Source organism: Excalfactoria chinensis, chromosome 1, assembly GCF_039878825.1.
Source record: "Excalfactoria chinensis isolate bCotChi1 chromosome 1, bCotChi1.hap2, whole genome shotgun sequence".
Classification (NCBI taxonomy): domain Eukaryota; kingdom Metazoa; phylum Chordata; class Aves; order Galliformes; family Phasianidae; genus Excalfactoria; species Excalfactoria chinensis.
In genome coordinates this window covers 158,297,087-158,311,588 of record NC_092825.1, presented here as the reverse complement: position 1 = coordinate 158,311,588, position 14,502 = coordinate 158,297,087, and the positions used below count along the sequence as shown (strand labels likewise).

Here is a 14,502-nt window from a genome sequence, read left to right as displayed (position 1 = left end):
TCACCTTGTCAACAGCATAGTAGAACTCATCGTTCCTATACAAACCTCCGTTGCCACAACTAATGCTCAAGGGTTAAGAAGCAATTTTTAATGGGAACTGCACTTACTACACCATTTTCTAATCAGCAACACGCTTTTCTTTAAATCAGCATTGGAAGGGCTGAAGAATAGGGCTGTTCTCTTGGCAAGACAGCTTTTTTTCTTTTCTTTTTTGCTTGAAATTCATTTTGATGCACAAAAACGACTTATATGCGTGTTTAACTACGTTGTCAGAAAGCTGCAGTACTGGAGGCACATTATTTATAGAACCATAGAATGGGTTGACAAGGACCACAATGATCATCCAGTTCTAACCCCCTGCTATGTGCAGGGTCACCAACCAGCAGACCAGGCTGCCCAGAGCCACATCCAGCCTGGCCTTGAATGCCTCCAGGGATGGGGCATCCACAGCCTCCTTGGGCAACCTGTTCCAGTGCGTCACCACCCTCTGTGCAAAAAACCTCCTCCTAATGTCTAACCTAAACCTCCCCTGCCTCAGTTTAAAACCATTCCCCCTTGTCCTATCACTGTCAACTCTGGTAAACAGCCATTCCCCCTCCTGGTCCCTTCAAGTACAGGAAGGCCACAATGAGGTCTCCTTGGAACCCTCTCCAAAGTTTCCCTCAGCGTTTCTTCATAGGAGAGGTGCTCCAATGTGCCTGAATTCCCAGCACTGCCCTCTGGTGGTGGTTTTTAACCCCCCTCATACACCTACATATATTGTTCCCAGTTAAAAGCAACCTCCATAAGCACGAGGGCTTTTAATAATGCCTACACAGCAGTTTTTACTACCCAAGCCACCTCACGTGGAAGCATTTTCCTGCATCGCTGGCACTACGCATTATGCTGATGGCCCCACCTGTACTGTTAGTGACCCTTTGCAAAGCACCGTGTGCCTTCTCTTTTCTGTTCTGTCCGCTTCGATAATCTCTGCTCGTCATCTCAATGGTGGCAAGTCAGGATTTCAAACAGCAGTTCTCCCCTCACCAAAGGGATTCTCCCTCTGGTTCACTTCTCAGTATGTTTCACCATGGAGAAGTGCAGGAAGGCTGTCCAGGTTTCCAAGTCTCGTTCTTCAGTCATTTCATGGTAGCTACAAACATCCCCCCTCCCTCCTGCCATTGACCCAGCCCAAAAACCTCTGCAGTCGAATTCCTCCATCTTGCCCTACCACCTCCCTCTCATTCAGACCCCTTCAGCACAGGTTTGCTATAGTTCTGCTCTGTACAGGACAGGCAAACAGTCTCACAAGAGGCGTTTCTGAGTTCCTGTTCCCAAATCTCGACACCACCAGCTCAGAAAACCATCAAAACCCAACCATACATTCAACAAATAGCACCGCAACCTGGACCATCCCACATCAGAAAAGGCTGTTAAATACCGGTAGACTCCATTTACTTCATCTGTTTCTATGGCTGCGTCATCACACAGGGCACAGAAGTAGTGGTAACTCCTGCGGCAGGCTCTCTCCTCACATCCCACCGTAGCTCCTTTCTTGCGACAGAAGTTGCACACCTACAGCAAAATGAAATCTAACTTAGGAAACAAACACGATCCTCTATAGGAAAAGCCCAACCCTTCATTGTGAGACTTAGAGCCTCTCAGTCTCTCAGGGAAGTCTCTTAGTTTTTCCTCTTAGGGAAAAAAAAAGGGCCAGAAAACACAATAAATCCCCAATTACCAAGAAAAATAATGATGGAATTTCAATAAGCGTGATGTCAAATTGATGTTTTTGACTCTAAATCTGTAATTTCCCCAGCCTTAATGGGTCAGGAAGACCAAGGCCTTCTCTCACTTCTTCTCCCCAACATAACCGACCAGACAACCTCAGTGTGCCCCCTGCAGTGCTTTGAGACAGCACTGAGTGCAGAAACTGCCTTACCAGACGCTTTCCTCTCTTGAGTTCATTCAACACGGACTCCACATCAAACCTTAAATCTAGATTTTCTGGGTTATATTCTTCAGATTCCACAAATCCAGAAGAAAACAACTAGAGACAAAGAGACAATGATAAGAATTAACAGAACCAGTTAGTCATCGACCTAGAAAACATCCCTCTTTTATCACTGATTTTATACATCTGTTCCTCTTGCATGTACAGGATCTCACATAACTTAAAGATGAACCAAGAACAGACGGAAAGGTGAGAAGGTGAGCTGAGTAAGAAGTGTAAAAGAAGTCCATGATGCCCAGAGTAAGGAGGAGAAACTGTTCGGCTAACAGACTTCCACCCCTTGACCATCTTATCTGCCCAGTTGCTCAGACCAAAAGCATCCAAGCGGCACACTCTTCCAAAGGCAGAGACATTTATAAAGTTCATAGAATCATAGAATGGCCTGGGTTTAAAAGGACCACAATGATCATTGACTTTCAACCCCCCCTGCTATGTGCAGGGTCACCACCCTACAGACCAGGCTGCCCAGAGCCACATCCAGCCTGGCCTTGAATGCCTCCAGGGATGGGGCATCCACAACCTCCTTGGGCAACCTGTTCCAGTGTGTCACCACCCTCTGAGTGAAAAACTTCCTCCTAATGTTTAACCTAAACCTCCCCTGCCTCAGTTTACAACCATTCCTCATTATTCTATCACTATCCACCCTTATAAACAGCCATTTCCCCTCCTGTTTAAACGCTCCCTTCAGGTACTGGAAGGCCACAGTGAGGTCTCCCTGGAGCCTTCTCCAGGTTAAACAAGCCCAGTTCCCTCAACCTTTCCCATAGGAGAGGTGCTCCATCAAGCACAAGATCATCTTAGTGTCCCTCCTCTGGACTTGCTCTAAGAGCTCCACATCCTTCCTATACTGGAGGCCCCAGGCCTGGATGCAGCACTGCAGATGGGGCCTCACAAGAGCTGAATGGAGGGAGACAATCCCCTCCCTCTCCCTGCTGGCCACCCCTTTTTTAACGCAGCCCAGAACACAGCTGGCCTTCCAGGCTGTTCTCCCTGTCCTCAAAACTCTTAGGAACGTGTTTTACCACAGGCCTAGCTACTTTCCATTGCCCCCTCTCGACTGACTAGCAATGCATCCATCCCTCCTGTTATTTCTGCAGTGAGCCTTTCTGCAGTATATCACATATATCACACGCTTGGAGAATATTTCCTGTTTCAAGTGAAAGAACGGAGTTCATTCTAAAGTTAACCAAAAACATCACAATAAAAAGGGACAGGCAGCACAAGTTTCCCCTTCAGTGCTCCTCCACTCTTCTCATGTACCACCCAACTGAGAACCACTCACCAAACAATTCTGATGAGCTGCAATGTTTTGCTCTTTGGCAACGTACATTATAGAAGCAGCCTCCCCTTCTGAACAGAACGCACACGTCCTCCTCACCATTTTCGCCATTATCTGGAGAGCACCTGGAACAGGAAGGCTGGGATAAAACACAAAGCAATGGGCAAAACAGTCATAGGGCAGGCAGGATGAGCAGAGGGCAGCAAAGCTCTACCTGCTTCCCTAACTTTGCCTGCATCTCCTGAAGCTGGGTGCGTTGCAAGGGACAAAATCTGCCCTTGGAGCAACAGCGTGTGGGAAACAGGAGCCACGTATTCCACAGAACAGTCTGGATGTTCCTGGATAAGCCTTTTCCCCCCTTAACACCCCCATGTGATTTACAGCATCAAGCCACGCAACAGTCACAGAAGTTTTACTTGGTGGTTTCTGGGCAAGTCCACAGCAGGAGTCTTCAATTTCCCACTCCCACGAGGCGGGACGCTCCGAACGCCTGGCACGTCACCTCCAACAGCCCAGAACTCTGCAGGATAAGGGCAAGAATAGCCCGGTGTTCGTTTTCAGATAAAGGATTTGAAGCATTCCAGTGGCACAAGTACAAGACAAGAAGGAAATCTCACAGCCCACCAAATCTGGCCCGTATTTCTCTCTTTCAGCAGTCAACCCCTGCCTTCATCAGTTCTATATCCCTTCTGTTTTATGGAAGGTCTCAAATGAGAACACCAGAGCATAAAGGGATTTCTTTTTTCCACCCCTGGTTCTGCCAATGACACAATGCCAGGCAGGTCACTTGGCCTCCACACATACCCGATTTCTTTCTTCCCCCAGCACCTTCCTGTACCTCGCAAGCAAGGTAGACAGTGTTAGTCTGTCCCCATTCTATCTATACAGCAATCATCACAACAGCCTCGAAACTGAGGCATTAGATAAATATACAACAACGAATGGAAATCCACGGAACTAATAGCAACATCAACAAAAGGAAACTAAAAAGCAGGACAATGGTGTTTGAATGGGGTGGACACAGTTCTCACAGCAGGTGAATACCTGAGATCTCTGCAGATGCATAGGCCCTGATCACTCCCAGCTGGATGAGGTGTCTCCGGATGCCCTGGGAATTTAGTAAGGAAGATGCTAAGGTTGAAGGCTGCAGTCCCTGCTGTTCTTATAGACTCCGAGGAGGAATCCTGGTGCTGTAAGATAACCAAAGACATTCGGTAAGGGTCAGCCTTTTTGTTTCCATGCCTTTGCAGGAGCCCTGAAGCAGTGGAAGGACGGTTCTCAGCCAACCCTCACTATGAAAGCAGTGAGCCTGCTGCATCCAATGCTCCACTTAGCTCACTATCCCGCCACCAATGGCTCTTCCTTAGGTCTCTGCTACAGTCAGGAATAGGATACAGGGCTAAATGGAGCCCTTTCAAGCTGAAGAATCCTTGTACAGAAGCTGTTCTGCATCTTTGATCATCTTTGTCTCTTCCAAGTCCCTTCTCTACTGCAATACTTCACAAGAAGAAAATAACCTTCTAAGCAGCGAGGTAAAAAGGCACAACGGCACTCGATTTATTTTTGGCCCCTTAAAAATTAGCAATACTCCAAACACATTTTGGATTGCTCACAAGCACATTGACAGAACCGAGCACTGCAGTCCCTGGGTCCCTTCCCTAAGGAGCAGCAGGCAGTACGGAAGGCATCAATGTAAGGACTGCAGCTCTGACCACGCATCATTTGCCATTTAGCAAGGGCTGATCTTCTCACCCTTTATTTCATAGGGAAACAATCCGCTGTTGCAAACTTGTACAGCTTCTGAGAGGTGACTTTCACCTTCGCTACTGCAGAACCTAAGGGTGATTGTCTCCAGGAGCTGGAGGCTCTTCCTGCACTGATGGGAGAGCTGTGAAACAGAAAACAGAGGGGGAAGCAACCGAGGGAACGAGTCAGTTCTGTGCTCCTGATGCTGCTCTGTTTGGTCTTTGTGCTGTTTTGCATCAACACGCCCTACCAGTGTTTGCAAAGAGCAGTAAAGGAAAGTGAAAGAGGATGAAAGCAGACGGTGACTGTGCAGTTCCTCAGTGTACTTCCTTCACACAATCACAGAATTGTAGGGGTTGGAAGGGACCTCTAGAGATCATCGAGTCCAACCCCCCTGCCAAAGCAGGCTCCCTACACCACGTCGCACAGGTAGGCGTCCAGGCGGGTCTTGAATATCTCCAGAGAAGGAGACTCCACCACCTCCCTGGGCAGCCTGTTCCAGTGCTCCGTCACCCTCACCGTAAAGAAGTTCTTGCGCACATTCGTGCGGAACTTCCTATGCTGGAGTTTCAGCCCGTTGCCCCTAGTCCTGTCCCCACGCACTACTGAAAACAGACCAGCCTCGCCACTATGGCTCCCGCACTTCAGGTATTTATAAACCTGGATCAAGTCCCCTCTCAGCCTTCTTTTCTCAAGGCTAAACAGACCCAGTTCTCTAAGTCTCTCCTCATAGGGGAGATGGTCCAGGCCCTTCACCATCTTTGTGGCCCTCCGCTGGACTCTTTCCAAGAGATCCCTGTCTTTTTTGTACTGGGGAGCCCAGAACTGGACACAGTATTCCAGATGAGGCCTCACCAGGGCAGAGTAGAGGGGGAGGATCACCTCCCTCGACCTGCTGGCCACGCTCTTTTTAATGCACCCCAGTATGCCATTGGCCTTTTGGGCTACAAGGGCACACTGCTGCCTCATGGCCAACCTGTCGTCCACCAGGACGCCCAGGTCCCTCTTGCATGTCCCCTTCAGGCATTACTCATTGGTCCAACAGCCGCCTCCAGCAGCCGAGCAGGGACACAAACCACACTGTCACCCAGGCAGCACAGGAGGCGCTAAGAGCCCCCAGCACACACCCGGCTGGGTTAGGAGAGGAACGCTCCCAACTCTCCCCCGCCTCCAAAGCGCTCGGCCTCGTAGCCCCGGAGGCCCTCAGCCGCTCCCTAACGCCCTCAGCCGCTCCCTAAAACCCTCAGCCGACGCACCGCCGTGTCTACCAGCGCGGCGGGAGCAGCAGAATGGCACGGGCCGACCCGCAGCGGCGGCACTTACCGCAACCGTCCGCCGGCGGCCCCGGGCTCGCCCAGCACCTCAGCCCGCCTCCGCCGCACTGAGGGGGCCGCACGGAAGTGGGCGGGCAGTGCCGGAGCGCGAAGCATGCGCGGTAGCAACACCGGGGAGACCGGATTGGCTGCTGTCCGGAGTGAGGGCGGGGATTGGAGGTGTGACGGTCACGTGGTGAGGGAGCGGCTCTAAGCCCATCCCCGCGCCTTTAGGCGTGGCAGAGTTGGGGTCCGCGGTTCGAATCCCGCTCAGGGCTGGAGCCCGAACCTCCAGCTGTGGAGCTGAGGTGCTGGTGATGCTGACAGCCAGGATCGCAATCACCCCGCCCTGCAGGCATTCAGGACCAGGCTGGATGTGGCTCTGGGCAGCCTGGTCTGCTGGTTGGCGACCCCGCACATAGCAGGGGGTTGAAACTGGATGATCATTGTGGTTCTTCTCAACCCAGACCATCCTACGTATGAAACACAGAAACGGAGCTATGTGACAACGAGCCACTAACCAAAGAGCCCCATCCCATCCCATCACCTCATGTAAAGTTCACACCAATGGCAGGCCCCCACATAGTTACAGACCATGTATTCCTGCAGCAAGGAACAGCTTTGCTTACCAACCCAGCACTGTAGTTCCTACCGCCTCAGAGCTCTTCTGGTTTGAAACATAGCACACGTAAGCTGATTTGCACCTTGAAAACATATTGAACTCAATGAAAAGAGCAAATCCATAGGGAAAAAAATAAAAACATTTCAAATTATTTTATACTTATTGAGAGCTTTTTGAGACAGCGAAAATTAAAACATTCTGGATATTCCTTCTGCAGTGAGCACGTTCATTTCATGAAGTAACACAAGCCCAAGCTTAACTATTAAGGAAGAAAACTTGCGTATCTGCTTAATAAGAAAAGCCGCATCCCTTTGCAGGCACACACACGTGTAGGCGGGCTGAAAGATTATCATCAGGAATCACTGCATTTTATTTGCCAAGTGGCACAAGGCTGAGGGAGCTGGGCTTGCTCAGTCTGAAGAGAAGGCTGGGGGTGACCTCACTGCAGCCTTTCAGTACCTAAAGGGAGCCTATAAACTGGAGGGGAGTCAACTCTTGACAAGGGTAGATAACAGCAGGACAAGGGGAAATGGTTTTCAGTCGAAGGAAGGGAGATTTAGGTTGGATATCAGGGGGAAGTTGTTTACCAAGAGAATGGTGAGGTGCTGGAACAGATGCCCAGAGAGGCTGTGGATGCCCCATCCCTGAAGGTGTTCAAGGCCAGGTTGGATGGGCCCTGGGCAGTGTAGTCTACTATTACATGTGGAGGTTGGTGTCCCTGCCTGTAGCAGGGGGGTTGGAGCTTCATGATCCTTGAGGTCCCTTCCAACCCAGGCCATTCTATGATTAATGTATCATGTAATACACACGTTTCAATCCAGCTGAGCTCGTGCGGCAGGTGAGAGGAGTCAATACTGCACTTGTCACTTATTCAGTCCATGTTCAAGCTACATGCAATCAACTCACGGAAACTACTGCTAAAAATCATGTAATAACAAAATTATTAATAACTAACTCTTGTCAATGGTAATTCTTGTGTAAAACCTTTATATAACAAGAAGTCCAGTGACAAAAATCTGCTAATGGGTGAACAAATACCAAGAGAAACTCTTCACAGTTTGCCATCCATGGCCTGCAGAGCATCAAGAAAACTCAAGCTTCTGAAATCCAGGAAGTTAGGATGAATCAAAGGAACAGCTTAAAATCCACCTTCTTTACATAAGGCTCCAGCATATTCTAAAGCCACGCACCTGCACGCCCGCTAATCTGTTTCAAAGACAAGATATTACACGCGTGATACACAACAAGGTTAAGTTCTACATTGTGCCATTTGATCCTAACAACTCAATGAGGAAGAACAGCTGGACAGTTGTGCAGCAAAGAACATCAGGGTGCTGGTCACAGCCAGCAGTGTGTCAGGTGGCTAAGAGCAATGACAGCCTGGCCTGCATTAGAACTAGTGTGGGCAATAGGACCAAGGAGGTGACTGTCTTCTTGTATACATCAGTGAGACCACACTACAAGCACGGTGTTCAGCTTTGGGCCTCTCACTGCAAGGATGGAGAGCTACTCAAGTGTGCCCAGAGGAAAGCAATGAGGTGTGTTAAACGACTAGAAAACAAGAACTTTGAGGAACGGCTGAAGCAATTGCAGTTGTGCAATCTGGAGGACACAGAGGGAGACCTCACTGCTCTCTACAGCTACTTGGAAGGAGGCTGCAATGAGAAGCCTCTCTTCTCAGGTGACAAGTGATAGAACATGAAGAAACGGCCTCAAGTTGTGCCAAGGGAGGTTTAGATTGAACATTTGGAAGGATTTCTCCACGGAGGGGATAGTTAAACCATGGAACATGCTGCCCAGAGAAGTGGTGGAGTCTCCATCCCTGGAGTTGATGTGGATGTGACATGTAGGGACATGGTTTAGAGACAGGACACGGTAGGACAGGCTGACAGTTGGATCTGATGATCTTGAAGATCTTTTCCAAGTCAAATGATCTACCAATTTTATGATCTACGATCTACCAACTCTACATCCTCCTCCTGAATCCGCACACAGTGTCATCTAATGCTGACTGTTTCTTTCCTATCAGCAAACCACACAGCAAAGATTTCCGTGTCTCATCTCTGACATACTATACAACACAGCACTGAAATGAGGCACAGCGGATTTCAAAGGACTTCACAGAATCAAAGAATCATTTGAATGGGAAAGGACACCCAAATGCCATCTGGTCCAACTCTCCTGCAGTGAACAGGGACACCTACAGCTCCATCAGGTTCTGGTCCAGCCTGACCTTGAATGTCACCAGGAATGGGGCATCCATCACCTCTCTGGGCAATTTCTGTCAGAAACATGGATAAAGATGCAATTACTTCTCTCACTTGCAGCAGGACTTTCCCAGCTCGCTCTGTAGCACGATCACAACTTCGTAAGAGTTCTGATGAATCTCATCACTACTACAAGACAAACTGTGCCACCAGATCCATCGGACATTCATTGCTGTGCACCCATCACATTTCTGTTGCAGACTGCAGAAAAAGCACTTTTTCTTCCAGCTTGTAAATGAAAGGTGAGCAGGGAAGGGGTGTGGGGGAGGCAGGGGAGAGACAGATTGGGAGCACAGAAAATACCATCTAGGAAAAGTCTGCTGCCTGTCTGTATCACAACCAGCTTTACCCATAAAAATGACATTTAAATGGAAATTAAAACAATTATCAGATAAAAGGCATCTTAGTTCAATGTAATTAGCACCACAGATTTAACTGCACTGCTCAGTGTACAGTCCCTTACAGCACACAAATCCCTATGTACACGAGGTGCTGACAGTAGAAAGGCTTGCTCTATAAGGTCTTCTTCCTGCATTTCTGAACTCCGCAGCAACAGGAAACCTCTGTCTCTGGCATACTTCCAGCTTCATATCCATAATCCCACGTGAGTTCAGTTCCAGCTTTCACGTGCCTAAGAAAGAAAACACCTGGTCAATCTATTTGAATTAAGTCGAAACAGCAAAGTGCTTACAATTGGTCACCAACAACTCACAAGCAAAATCCAAACGCATATGGGGGCAAAAACATTGCATAGGCAGCATGCTCAGATTGAACCAAGAGGTATAAGGAGTGGCACCAAGAGACATAAGGAGTGCTGATTTCCCTACTAGAGCTATGAAGACTGCAGATACCTGTACCAAGCAATAAGGATATTATCAAGCAGTGTGACAGTCAGGGTTTGAACAACCCATTCTAACTTCCAGGCAAATGAACCAAAGAAAGAGGGAAAAAAAAACCAGCCAGATACATGAATACATCTAAATAAGAGCACGGGCAGTTTTGTTCTTTTTACTTCATACAGCACATCACTGGGGTTCAAACAGATCTCTATGTGCAATGGTGATGAAGGTTACCATCTTCAGTCTAAAAAGCAACCTTTTAGTGCAACTGCACTGCGCACGTGCACAAGGCCCAGGACTCAAAGTTAAACATGTGATCCCCAAGAACTAGACACTATGACAAGTATATGAAAGAGAAGTCATTTCTTATGCAGGAAATTGACTGATCAAAATGAATAACAAGTTAAATAGAGACTAAGATGATAGACCCTGTAGGCTCCAACTCTGCCCTAAAGGACACAGCTCTGCTGGCCACTCTTTGAGACACGACACTAAGACCAACAAAGCATGGCTTTTAATACGACCACGCTGAGTTAAACCTACTCTTCAGTGGAAAGACTAGGTTTAATGATAACCAAAATGGATGCATCAAAAGCAAGCTACCCCACTTCACATTTCAGTGCAAACTAAATACAAAACTTGTCAGTGACTTCAGTCTTTAGCGCACAATGAGAAGCCACTCGTAAGCCATTAGTTCTATGGTTTCACGAGGTAAACAGCTGCACCCTTAGCATAACTTTTCCTCAATAATTAAGCACTGTTTTCTTCCCTTGAACAAACATGAAACTTCTGACAAATTCACCTGTTTGTGAAGAAAGCAACCCATGGGAAACTTCTGTTGTGAGTCTCTACAAACACACTCTGTGCAAAGAGATTGGGGCAGCAGCTGTGCTGTGAAACAGAATACATGAGTTAGAATCAGTGAAACACCTGGTCCTCCACTACAGATTCTATTTTGTGTCAGGTTTGTTACTGCTACAAGTAGCTCCTTCTTTTCTTATTCCAGTCAACACAATTGCTGTTACTTAATGCCACTGCCACTCATTTTTGTTTAACCATGTCTCGAATGTATCATCTCTATCATACTATGAACGTACCCTTTCTTAGGAAAATCAAAGCCTTTTTATCATGCTGTTCTCCAGTAATTTATGGTGAGAAATCATCTTTGATTCTCAACACAGTGCAAATAATCAGTAAATGATATGCATGGGAGCTGTTAGTAATAGGTGAATGGTTGGACTGGATGATCTTTTAGGTCTTTTCCAACCTTGCTGATTCTATGATTCTATGCATCTCGATGGCAGTCGGTGAAGCAAGCAATAGAGACACATGCATGGTCATGGATGAAGAAGGGAAGGTTTCAGCCAGATGCACCACTACTCTTACCCCCACACTACCTCTGCAAGGAGGTCACACTTAAATATTTGCAAGACTTTTGCAGTTAGACACGTATCCATGCCGAGAGAGAAATAAGTTACTTGCTGAGAGCATGCAGATGTATGTATGAAGCATTCATCTTAGTTGGAGGTTCTTTGGAAATCACTGCTATCTCTTGTTAAGTCAAAGTTGAGAGGCCTACTAAACAGATATCTCGCAGTATGACAGATTACTTTATTCTGCAGTTCAGTCATATTTGAGAATGTCCCACAGTATCACAGCACTTACTTTAAACCAGCATAAGCCAGAATTTACAATGGTTTGGGAATAAAAAGTGAAGCTGGGAGAAGGGTTGTGGGTCAGTACAATGTATAATTTGATCTCTAGATACCCCACCCTCCCAAAATGATGTTCTAAAACTCAGGAAATGAGTGTCACTCATGACTTGGGAATATTTCATTCCGTAACCTAATGCTGCCAAAACCTACAGCTAGTATAGGCCATGCATCTTATGGATGCCCTCACAGCAGGCACAAACCAATCTGCTTTCACTTCTGAGTGCAGGGAGCACCACACTGCCTTCACACACACACAGCCACATATTTGGGTTACAATAGAACAGACTTTTGCAAAACACATTACTCATTTAAGCTAAGTCAAGTAAGAGAACACCTGCAAGTTCGTACTTACATTAAGAAAACGACCCACATTTCCTTCTTTTGTGGCATCTAGTATATAGATATATTCATTGTTAGCATTCTTCAGAAGCGTCCTGTCACTGTCTGCTTCCATACAAAATATGCCTTGTTTTGACTGTTTGTGAGCTTCTTCTTTGCAATTAGCTTTTTGTGGAACCTCTGTGGATGGCTTCACAACGTATTTATCATTCAGCACCTCTGATCTGCCACAAGCAACACCTTTCAGAGACAGACCTTTCCTTCTGCATTCAGCACTGCCCATTTCAGCAGGCTCCATCTGTCCAACTTCCACCAGATCATCTTCCTTCTGCTTCTGGATGGATCCTGTCAATTGATGTCTTAAGTTATTTTTCAACATTAGTTTAAAGCAGAAGCCAAAGCCCTTGTTTGGCCCCAAACTCTTACCCAGCCATCTTTCTTCTTTGTTCTCCAAAATACATATGGTTTCCTTACCACCTGCTAAGTCGTAACTATCCTTTCAAACCCCTTTCATCACTTCTGCTGCAAATCACTACACCTCCTGCTGCAGTGCCTAAAGCATTTCCTTATGTCTCTGGTGAGTGACCCAGTCCCTCCCTTCTTCCCAAATCCCACTCCAAAACGATTTCTTCCACAAAGCATTTCTTCACCATTCTCTACCTTAGTTTAATTCCTGAGAGAATCACAAACCAAAACGAAGACAGAAACAAGATGTATGTACAAATAATATCAGTTTCACATCGTTTCCCAAGGTTGAATGCTCCCAACCCTGCAATTCCCCATGTATTCTTCTTTTTTGTTGACTGCTACACATAGTGGGTATGACACAACATTACTTTGTGTATATTTTGATATAGTATTTCCCACAGCTGCCCTGTATTGGAGAAACAGTTTTATGAGCTGTTTAACACGTCCCAAGGTCAACTTTGCAGGCAAAATAGCATCCTGTGTTAGTTAATGCACTGTAATATGCAAAGCAGCAATAACTTTTGTACTGTTGAGCCATTAAAGCAGCCTAAGCACTGCATGGGTATCATTACTCTATCCTTAGAACAAGCCTGCAACTAACACCAAGACCACTCTTTACTTTTTATGTCTACCATACGATAATGGGGCACAAGAACACTGAGAGTGCAGCATTTGTAACTCTGCAAACCTACTTTCTTTTTCTTTCTTTGTTCCACTGGTCTGTTCTGTTATACTTGACTGCTGAGGCTGAGAACTATTATCTTCATCTGAGCTGGAACTGTGCACCAGTGTATCAACCTCCTTAAAAAAGGAATAAAAAAATAGTGAAAAGGCTGTGATGCCTTTTTGCAGCATAGTAAATATTAATCTTTTAAAGCCAGTTATTAACATTACCATTTTTAGCTGGCGATTATCCACAACAGCTATTCTAGTTCCAAGCCTTCTCATGGATGCAGCATTCAAACTCCTTGGATGAATTCTGTATTGTACAGGAAGTTCAAAGGCAAATTTCAAAAGACAGACACATAAATAACTCACAACACATGTTTCTTAACAGCCAAGCTCGTGAAGAACAGATCACAGCCTGTAGTCCTATTTTCATCTCCAACTGTCTTTAGGAATCATAGAATCATAGAATTTCCCAGGTTGGAAAAGACCTTGAAGATCATCAAGTCCACCACAGCCTAACCATAGTACCCTAACTCTAACAACACTCTGCTAAATCATATCCTTGAGCACCACATCCAAACGGCTCTTAAACACATCCATGGATGGCGATTCAACCACCTCCCTGGGGAGCCTATTCCAGTACCTAACTACCCTTCCTGTAAAGAAGTGTTTCCTAACATTCAACCTATACTTACCCTGCCACAACTTGAAGCCATTTCCCCTCGTCCTGTCACATGTCACTAGTGAGAAGAGACCTGCCCCGCTCTCACTGTAAGCACCTTTCAGGTACTGGAAGACGGCAATAAGGTCACCCCTCAGCCTCCTCTTCTTCAGACTAAACAGCCCCAGCTTCCTTAGCCTCTCCTCATAGGGTTGATTCACAAGCCTTGTTGCCCTTCTCTGGACCTGCTCCAGTACCTCCATGTCTCTCCTGTGCTGAGGTGCCCAAAACTGAACACAGTACTCAAGGTGAGGCCTCACCAATGCCGAGTACAGGGGCAGGATGACTTCCCTAGTTCTGCTCACCACACCATTCCTGATACAAGCCAGGATGCCATTGGCCTTCTTGGCCACCTGGGCACACTGCTGACTCATATTCAGCCGACTGTCCATCAGCACACTAAGATCCCTTTCCATCAGGCAGCTTTCCAGCCACACCTCCCCAGGCCTGTAGGTTGCCTGGGGTTGTTGTGACCAAAATGCCAGAATGGAAGAATTGGGTTAAGTTCTCAATAGCATTTGTAAAAAATAC

At 46.7% G+C, this 14,502-nt stretch overlaps 1 protein-coding gene across 1 annotated transcript in view; it reads right to left on the bottom strand.

The window, feature by feature from the left end:
- SETDB2 (SET domain bifurcated histone lysine methyltransferase 2) overlaps nucleotides 1-14,502 on the bottom strand; it is a 31,201-nt gene that overhangs the window by 4,493 nt on the left and 12,206 nt on the right. The window contains exons 10-19 of the mRNA XM_072343086.1: nucleotides 13,476-13,560; nucleotides 13,274-13,382; nucleotides 12,127-12,458; nucleotides 10,862-10,950; nucleotides 9,782-9,851; nucleotides 4,317-4,462; nucleotides 3,689-3,762; nucleotides 3,276-3,397; nucleotides 1,922-2,029; nucleotides 1,421-1,554 (exon numbers count right to left, since the gene is read on the bottom strand). Coding sequence (XP_072199187.1) covers nucleotides 1,421-1,554; nucleotides 1,922-2,029; nucleotides 3,276-3,397; nucleotides 3,689-3,762; nucleotides 4,317-4,462; nucleotides 9,782-9,851; nucleotides 10,862-10,950; nucleotides 12,127-12,458; nucleotides 13,274-13,382; nucleotides 13,476-13,560 — 1,269 coding nt within the window. The remainder of the gene's footprint in view (nucleotides 1-1,420; nucleotides 1,555-1,921; nucleotides 2,030-3,275; nucleotides 3,398-3,688; nucleotides 3,763-4,316; nucleotides 4,463-9,781; nucleotides 9,852-10,861; nucleotides 10,951-12,126; nucleotides 12,459-13,273; nucleotides 13,383-13,475; nucleotides 13,561-14,502) is intronic.